General features: G+C 48.0%; 1 protein-coding gene across 1 annotated transcript; it reads left to right on the top strand.

The window, feature by feature from the left end:
• The first annotated feature begins 2,742 nt into the window (after positions 1-2,742).
• On the top strand, positions 2,743-9,274 carry TMEM200C (transmembrane protein 200C). Its single transcript, XM_061448725.1, has 2 exons — positions 2,743-2,936; positions 5,089-9,274. Exon 2 carries the CDS (start codon positions 5,132-5,134, stop codon positions 6,779-6,781), a length of 1,650 nt encoding a protein of 549 aa, XP_061304709.1. The 5' UTR covers positions 2,743-2,936; positions 5,089-5,131; the 3' UTR covers positions 6,782-9,274.
• Positions 9,275-9,727: the final 453 nt, after the last annotated feature.

The raw sequence follows: 9,727 nt of genomic DNA, 5'->3' as shown, positions 1-9,727 counted from the left end.
AAGCTGTCCTTTGAATTGGTTTTGGACCTTAGGCCTACTGGGGGCTGAGATGTATTAACTTGGCTACACATCTCCTGGATTAAAGCTGACATACCCAGAGCCAGCCTGGGGTGGAACCTACTGAAGTGGGTATACTAAAATTGATGGCATTGTTGTACTGAAGCCATGTCCCAGGAAGGACCACATCAAGGTTACCATCTTATGCTCAAACAACCTAAAAAAAAGCACAGTCTTAAAAATTACTGATTTTTATATAGATAAACAAGAGGGAGAGAGGGAGAAAAGAAGGGAGGGAGAGGAGAGGAAAGGAGAGGAAGAGGGAGAGGAAAGGAGAATGGAAAAAGGGGGAAGAAGGGGAGAAGGGACAGGAAAGGGAAATGGAAAAGGGGATGAGAAAGCAGAAAGGAGAAAGTGGAAAGAAAACCCAGGTCCAATAAACTCTTTGGATTTCCTAATTAATATTCATGTTCACTACAGTTTAATGATGAATGTACAGCATCATGCAGAAAGTTACACAAACAAAGCAGGAGCTGAGCCTCCTGAGTCAATGCAAACACAGACAGTTACAAATTAACTCAGACAAACCATTAAACCAGAACAATAGGAGGGATGCCTTTTGCAACCGTTCCACTTCTGGGGACACAAAAATCTGTATAAACTAAAAATAAAATAAATGTTTCACTAAAGCTCCCAATGCATTTGTTAAACAAGACTAATAATCTGTAGCATAAGCAAGGATATTGCAACTCGGCAAGGTAACTTGCTCTGAGGGACTCAGCCTGGCATTATACAACTGGTCCTTACCACATAAAGCAAATTAAGATTGCACTGCTAGCTACTGTGGAACAACACCTTCAGCAGCTTTTCATCCAAGAACATATTTCTTATCTTCCAGGGTTTGCCCTCACCTACAACACATTTGGCTAAGAGTAATTTGAAAACTCTGAATGTGATAATAGCCTGATCACTCAAAACTTTAGCAGTGAAAATCTGGAAAGGCTGTTGTATAAAAAGATAGCTAAATAGAATGGTTTAGTTTGACAGAAATAGAAAATATGACTCAGATAGGGAAAAGAGCTCTTTGCCCTTTAAAAAAAAATCACTTTCATTCTTCCTCTTTCTCTAACACAGGAGCCTTTCAGGGAGAGTCTGGTGATGCTGCATTATTGATGTGATACAGGTCTCCAGTGGAAACAGATGTGGTATGTTTGTTTTTCTCTGAAGTCTGGGTTGAACACAAAGCAAATTACTGAATGTCAGAAGACTTGGGTCCATCAAGACCATTCAAAGCACACTTTTAAAGGAAGTTGTTAAATAATAAAACTTGAATTCCAAGCCTGTTGCATAACCAAAAGTTATATTTGTAGTAAAAGAAATGTGTCCGAAATGATTTTGCCGAGACAAACTGCAAATGACATTAAAATGCATATGTGCAGCTTTAGGATTTGTTTGTTCTCAAACCAGGCATTGATGAAACAGAATCGCAGAATTGTTGAGGCTGGAACATATAAAATGTAATCAATTATGCACAATCTTTCTGGCAATTTTTCCAACCCGTGTTGGATCCTTTATTTTTAAAAACAGTTCAACACTATAAATGTTCTCTTTATTGCCCCTTAGTTTCTGGCAAACTGCTTTACACGCAGCATAGCCTTCCCAAGAGATGTCCAGCAGAGGAAGAAAGCTGGTTTGGCCAGGCTAGCTCACACTCCGGCTTCAAGAGGGATCTATGGCCACTGCATAAAAAGACAGGTTTGGTCCATCCAGCCCCCCAAAAACCACACAATGTACGTTAGGAGCAAACCCAAGCCACAGGCTGAGTTTTCTCTATTTACCAAGATACCTGATTGAGATTTGCCTTTCTAGCTCATGATGGACCTGTGACAAGACTTGACTAGAGCAAACAGCAGTAATCTCCTCTCATGAATAAGAGAGGCAATGTGATAGGACATGCTAGATTTTATCTCAGGTGATAATTTCAATTTAATCAGTTTTTACACAGCAGCTCAGAAGAGAGCACTGTTTCCCATTTTCTGCTGAAAACAAGAGATCCTGGGTGACACCACTGACGTATCTCAGCTGCCACTTTCTACTTTTGTCCTTTTTCTGGATCTTTTCACCTGGTTCTTGGCTTTCTTTCTTGGAATTCCTGCAGCCTTGGAGGGAAATAGCCAAAGGTGGGGTGGCTGAGCCTGAAGTTGATGAGACATCACCGACACTGGTGGAAAGGATGTGGAGGGTCTTCCCGCCATCTCACTACTGAGCTCCTAGATGGTGAGTCCTGGGATGGACTGAGGGAGTCGGGGAGGAACGGAGGATGAGAGGCCAGACACTTGTCAGACGGGGGGAAGAAAAGGTCAGCGAGCAGGTTGCGGCCGGGCACGGCAGGTCCCAGCACGCACAACATGGCGGGGCGAGGTGAGACCGTGCGGGGCGGTGCCTCGGAGGGCGGTGCCGCCGCGAGGCGGTGCGGGGCGGTGGCGGGCGGGCGCAGGTGCGCAGGTGGCGTTGGCGGGGGGAGGCGGCCGCGGCCATCCTGCCGCAATTTCCCTGTGTCACGGCTCCCGTCTCCTAGCAACCGCGCCGAGTCCGGTCGCAGCCGCGGCAGCCGCGCACCGCCCGCAGCGGCGACACAGGCAGAGGGGCTGGCGGGTGCGCGCTGCCGGGGGGACGGCCCCGCGGCGGAAGGATGCGGTATGGAGAGGGGGCAGCGCTCCCGCGGAGCTCCCTGAGACGGCCAGCGGCGGCGGGGCCGAGGGGGCGCCTAGCGCTCGGCCCAGCCCCGCCGCCCGCCCGCCCGGGGCCGTGAGGGGCGGCGAGGCGGCAGCGGCCGCGGCGGGGCGGGCGCTGCGCGGGGATGCCCGCTCGGGCCGGAAAGTTTCTTCCCCGCGGCGGCTCGGCCGCTTCCCGAGCGGACTTCTCCCCGGTCCTCCTCGGTAAGTGACCGCGTACCCCCGACGCTGCCATCTTGAGCGGCGGCTCCGTTCGCCCGCGACCCCCGACCGACGCCCCGGGGGGTGTGGTGGGAACGACTGGGGTTGCCGCCCCGCGGGACTCGGCGCCCTGCCCCGACAGCGGGGAGCTGCGAGGCCAGCCCGGGCGGCTTGGCGCTCCCGGGGGACCCAGCGGCAGCAGCCCCCGGCGGGCGCCCTCGGTCTCGTGCCCGGGCGCGTTTCAGCCGGTGCCCTGGCGGAGGATCCCGACCAGCCCCGTCTGTGGCGGCCGAGGGATGGGAAGGGATTAAACCGAATCTGTTAATACTGTTAAAAATGCATTTGGTCTTTACCGAGCAAGGTCCGGGTAGTGCTTGAGGGCTCGCCGAAGAAGCCGCCGGCGAGGGGTTTCTAGTGGAGGTCGCGGTCAATTCGTGCGAGAGGTGGCTCCAGCCCCTGCTGCGAACCCCGGGCTGCTTCATTGCGTTGCGGTCATTGGCAATGGCCGGCTGTCCGGCGGTGCCCTCCTTCCCATGCCCAGCTCCGCGCTCTCCATCGCCAGAACTAAGTGCCAGGCGATGCCGGACTGGGAAGAGCTGATCACTATCTCCCTTCGCCGTGGCAGAGGAGACGGGCTGCTGGCTAGTGGAGCAGCAGAAGGAATGAGACCAGCGAACCGGCAATTAAAGCAAAGGGTGCCCCGATAATTACACTTTTGCGTCAACAAAAAATGTTGTGTGGGTTTTGTTTTTTTTTTAAATAAATAAATAGTTCAGTGATAGGAAAGAGAAGACAACTCTCTGCTCTTTGTTTTGAGCGTGCAGTACCTTGGAGAGTAATTTAACAATGTCCCCTCTGACAATACCTTCCTTTTTCCGGGGGAAAATACAAATGGAGTAAATGGGACACGAAATTACCGCATACATGGCGAATCTGGGAATGGAATAGAAAAGAAATGAGATTTAGAAGCTGTACGGGGGAAGGGAAGCAAGTTTTTTGTTGTTTTTTTTTTTTTAAGGTGCTTTCTCTATCGACTTTCAGTGCAATTAATTGAACTTTGTAAATCGTGTTATATTCGGTGCTGTCATCTTTTGCTCCCTCAAAGAAAAAATAATCGGACACTCAGAATGGGAAAGCGGAAAGACGGTCCTGCTCCGCGGTAGCATGAATGATATCTTCCAAAAAGAATTGCAACAGTGCAGGAATCGCTCCTACACGCTGTGTTTTGTAGCTGGGATCATTGGAACTGAGAGCTGACTTCTGATGGTCTGGCAGAACAAAAGCCATGAGTGCTGAACGTTTAGCCCCCTGCCAGTTTCCTCCAAGCGATCATTGTCAGTTCCCCGGGTGACTGGAAAGGGTTCACTTTGCCTTTAGTAAGATTTGACATGCCATCCCTTACCTGTCAGCCACCATCTCCTCTTTCTGGGGGCGGGGAATTCGCCACCGTTACATAACCGTTACCTGGAGCTTCGCACATGTTCCCAAACCAGGGATGCCTCTGGACCGCAGGCAGGAGATGGATTTCTGTAATATTGCAGATCAAATGCAAGTGGATAGGAAGTAACTTTTGCAGGGCACCGCTTTCCAGTGTACAAATGTTTCCCTTGTGACTTTCCCACTCATTTGAGACAGGCAAGTAATGTATTAACCCTCCCCCCAGTAATATGTTAGTCATGTAATGAAACAAATGGTATCTGTAGATCAAACATGCTGCCTTCGTGCTTTTATTTCCCCCATCCTCTCACATCCTGCATGACACCACTAGCTACAGTCAGTGTGCGGTGTAACCCCAGACCTTGCTCGGGAGTGGGACTCAGCATGCTCTGAGCTCCAGTGCTTTGCAAGCTCCTTCTGAGACCAACTTTTTGTTTACACTGACAGATACTACTTCCCCTGTCATTTACCTAGAGTGTAAATAAATTAAGTAGCTTTTTGGCAAGAGAATATTGGGGCACATCACTGATTTGATGCTGTCAGTCTTCACACACCAGAGCTGTGTGGGCAAGGGAGATCAGCCTATTTGTGTCAACCCTTCTCCCACTTGTTGAGGGTTTTAATTAGCAGGAGTCTGAATGAGGAACAGAAGAAACACCTTTTGTACTGCACATCTGCCCCTGGTCCTCACCCTTTTCTCTTCTCCTTTTCACTGCAGGAGCTGGAGTGGCCATAGGGAGCAGTGCTCTGGGTAGCCAGCCATGATCGCCACTGGAGGCCTCCTGAGGATCTCAGCTAGGAAACAGGACCCCTTGCGACCCCAAAGCCAAGTCCCGAAGCGCAAACGCAAGGCCAAAAAGAAGCGCAAGAATGACGTGGTGGTGGTGAAAGGCAAGCTCAAGCTGTGCTCCCTCTCGGGGCTCATCGCCCTCTGTGGCATCCTCGTTCTGCTGGTGGGCATTGCCTTGGCTGTGGTGGGCTACTGGCCAAAGCCCAGCCAGGTGTACAGAGAAGGCAGCTTCAGCGGAGGCCGGCACCTGGCGCCACAAGGTGGCACCCCCAAGAACCGCTCCCGAAGCCAGGAAGGGGCACAAGCAGGGGGCCATCCAGAGTCATCTCCCAGAATCAACACCTCCACCACTGCTACCACCTGGGGGTCCCCACAGTCTCCCCCCACCTCCTTGTCCCCCCAGGCCTCAGTGGGTTTCCTTTTCCATCTTTTCTCTAGCTACTTGCATTCAGACAAGCTGAAGGTGCTGGGCCCCCTCATCATGGGTATCGGCATCTTCCTGTTCATCTGTGCCAATGCAGTATTGCATGAGAACCGCGACAAGAAGACCAAGATCATCAACCTGCGTGACCTTTACTCCACTGTCATCGATGCCCACAGCCTGCGGACCAAGGATGGAGGCACCCTGGCCTCAGCCCCTCTCAATGGTTTTGTCAACTACGTGCAGTCCCGGAGCCTGGAGCTAAAGCCTGGTGGTGAAGGCCTGGGTGCTGCGGCCATGCTGGCCAAGAGCTCCTGGCCACCAGGGCTGGCTGTCTCGCTTTCCCCACCAGAGCTGGCATCCTCATCACAGTGTTCCTCTTTCTGCACCCCACTGCAGCCGCCCAGCCTTGCCGAGGCTGTGTACAGCATCTACCAGGAGCGCACTGACCTTGCTGGCCATGCTGTCACTAGCCCACCCTGCAGCCCACCGGAGAGCTGGGGCCGGTGCAGCACAGCCAGCTCCATTGTCAGTTCTTCACTGAGCGCTTTTGCCCTCTTGCCCTTGGCACCAAGCAGCAGAGGGGGAGGATGGAGGAGGCCCTCTGGTGAGAGGGGAGCCCGGGAGATACCACGGGGGGAGTTTGAACTGAGCCTGACTGACCTCAGCAGCAGTCACATCAAGGGAGGCTGTGGGATGAGGAGGCACAAGCTGGTTCTCAGGCGGCAGAGTACCAGCTGCTTGCCTGATGCCAGGTGTCCCCTTTCCCCAGAGCCACCTCGGTCCCCCGCTGTCAGCAGGGACCTGGACTCTAGCCTCTTGGTAAAGGCATCTTCTAGCTACTCCAAATCTCTTGATCTGGGGGAGTCGCCCCCCTCATCCCCTCCTGCTATCATCAGGACAGACTCCCAGAGCTCCCAGTCTGAGCCTTCCAGCAACAATAAGGGCTACAGCCACCTGGAGGAGGCAGGCACCTCCTTGGAGTCAGTTGCCAACACCTCAGCCAGTAAAATCCATGACTGTGAGGAGGAACCACCTGAGAAGACAGACCCCCTCAAGGCTACCAGCAGAGAGCAAACAGCAAAGCAATCCCAGCAAACTCAAAGACAGTACACAAATAAAGAGAAACTGTTTATGATTTCTAGGTCGCATGCTGCATTAGGGCTGGAGGATGGGGAACTGGAGAGTACTGGCATCTAAGAAAAACAGAAGGCACAAGGACACCTTGCAACCCTCCACACCCTCTCCCCCTTCTCCATCTCCTTGTTGACTTAGGAAACCAATCAATATCCAAAGAGTTGCAGTATGTTACCCTTGAAAATTGAATTCCATATAGCCTGTAGATGACTTCAGGAAGAAAAAGAAAATCCTTTCTGTCTGATCGTGATTGTATATTTCATGCAAGCCAAATTGTATTAAATATCCACAGTCCAGAAAGTTCTTTGGATCAGATTAATACAATTTCAGACAGCGTAACTGTGCACTTTACTGTTTTGATTTCCAAGTGCCCCTTCTCCTCTGATTTCTTTCTTGCTGATTTACCACTGACTGCTTGAAAACTGCAGGCATCTTTTTAAGCTCAAGAGCAGCGTGGTCTTCACATCAAGAAAGATGAGCTCTCTCTTTGTTTTGGTTCAATCACTAAAAAGTTTGCAAGGCCTTAAGGATGACGTACCTTGACAAAGAATGAGTTTGTTTAAATTCTGGGGAAAAAAAGACAATTCAGAAGAGACTGGAGCAGAACAGAGCTCTGATGATTTAGTTAAAACCACTGCATTCCTGAATCCAAAATACCTACTACTATGTGATACTTTATTAAGTATTATTACACATGTATTGACTAATAGCATTAAAAGTTTTTTTTTTAATAAAACATTTACAAACAAAACTGCCACACAAAAAAAAGAAAAGGTGCTTTATTTTGGTAAGTAATTACATAGAAATCTTGTGGTTTTCTAGTGTGAAAGATTATAGAGATGCTACAGGCCAAATGTTTGCTTATGCTTTTAAGTGGGTAATTAATAATTTAGGAGTAATTTTAAAATAAATACTAGTTCAGTCTCTGAGAAACCACACTTCAACCAGAAAATTCTGTCTCCATTTCTAACAGTGTTCTGTGACAGCTGAAGAAATGTGAGATTTTGACACACTAAGAAAAAAAAGAGGTTTGACCTTCTGTTTAAATTTTTTGTAACACATTAATCTCAAGCTGCAGCATATTCTTTCTGAATTTTTCACTTCCCTGATAACTGTTGCATTAAGCCTTTCTGCTGTTATGGTTCCTATTTGTGAATGCATGTGCATAAGTTTAATTTTAAAGCATAATAATAGCCTTGTCAATCTCATAGCAGTTGGCCCTGCTAAAATCAGCGGAGGTTTCTCACCGACTTCAGCGTGGTGAGGATTTCTTCCTGCGTGAGCAAAGCATCAGGTTTCCTGAAGGCTGGAGAACGCCTTGTCTGTAGGCAGATTTTTGGTGAATTGACGAGCCGTTTCATTTTTCTAGCTGCAGCATGGCAGGCACTCTTTTATTTTGCCAAAACAGCTTTGTGTGCTCAGAAGATTTTGTCAATACTTCAGATTTTAAATATAGATATGGCATTTCACTACTATGGGAAAAGAAATCGACATTAAACAAATACAGTATGTAGGCAGGCAAGAGTCTGTTGCAATTAATTTTTTTTCTTATGTTTTCAAGTTTTAAAATGCTTACAAAATACATACTTAACTACCTACGTTACAGTACATGGCAAAATGGAATATAACTATCACTAAATGAAATTGCTGGATTCGTAATCCATCAAAAGCCTTTATTAAATAAGGCTAATCTAAAAGAATAGAAAAAAAAAATAATTTGCCATGTTAGAGTCTTGAAACTGGAGAAGCAGAAAGTGCTTATTCTCTCGAGCAACAGAGACATTCAGGTGGCAGTCTCATTCCTCCTGTCAGTGGCAGCCAGTGCATTGACAATATCAACATCAGCGTGACGTATTTTGCTATCAAACTGCTAGCTGTCAAAAGTACATTGTAAAACTGCCTGGACTGGCACAGGCTGGATTAAGCACCATGTGAAGTGGCAAGCGGGCAGCTCAGCTGGTGCTAGCATTTGCATGGGTCTTTCCTTTCATTTCCCCATGGGAGGTGGCCCTGCATTTCTGATCCTCCTCTTGTGACTTCCAGGAATATTTACAAGATGTATCTGAGCAGCATTAGCTGGTGCTGATGGTGGTTACTGACGCAGCTGAAGACACCCTGTTATTTTCCATGTGAAAACCTTTCGTGGCGATGCAAGGGAAGAGGTGAGTCATAGGGCTACTTGCTGGACCAAGGGGTCCTTGTGAAGATGTGGCAGGGGGTTGTTTTATTCTGAAGGGGGAAGCACATTTTTATATAGTCTTAGTAAATATTTCTTTAGTCATCGGAAACTGTGTGCTCTGAAACGAAACAACTTTAAGAAACCCTATAGGTACTCCTTAGATTGATTTAAAACAAAGCAGCCCAGTAATTCTTCTGAATTCAGCTGAACAGCTTGCTCCTGTGTTGCCAAAAAGGTGTGAAACATGAATTTTCATCAGTCAAGCTGAATTTTTAATAACAGCAATGATTTGTAACATATAGATTAATAAGCAGAGAAAGCTGCCTCTCTCTGTTTACAAGTTACAAAAATAAAAAGCTCTTTTTTTTTCTCTTATTAATTAAAACTATTTATTGAGCTATTTATGTGGCTATGGAGTTTGAGTCAAAACCTTTCGTTTAAAATTCAAGAGTGGCAATCTTAACACACACATGTTGGAAAACAGCTGAGGAATTCAACTCCTGTGCATGAGCCATGACAGCCCCCAGGCTGCCTCTTGGCTATCTTTTAACCCATCCTGTCACATGCTTATGCTTTTTTCTGCAATATAGTCTCTTGCTTATAACCTTCATCCCCAATGTCCCACCATCAAACACTTCTTCCACAGTCCTTGTCAAGAGCCAAGAAGCTGCATCTACTTGCCAGTCTCCACCCGCCTGCCTGTTGCAGAAAGAGATGTGCTCCCACACAAAATGTTTATTAAGGAGTCATTAGGGGTTGTCCCCCCCCCATTTAAAAATTATATCCCTGAAGATATGCTAATACATAGGCATAAATTTTTGTTATAGGCA

The sequence above is a fragment of the Pezoporus flaviventris genome, unplaced genomic scaffold (assembly GCF_033815535.1).
Source record: "Pezoporus flaviventris isolate CSIRO_AGI_PZ_B2104156 unplaced genomic scaffold, CSIRO_AGI_Pfla_v1 ptg000007l, whole genome shotgun sequence".
In the NCBI taxonomy this organism is placed as follows: Eukaryota; Metazoa; Chordata; class Aves; order Psittaciformes; family Psittacidae; genus Pezoporus; species Pezoporus flaviventris.
The sequence above is the reverse complement of the archived record's forward strand: the minus strand, read 5'-3'. Positions and strand labels throughout refer to the sequence as shown.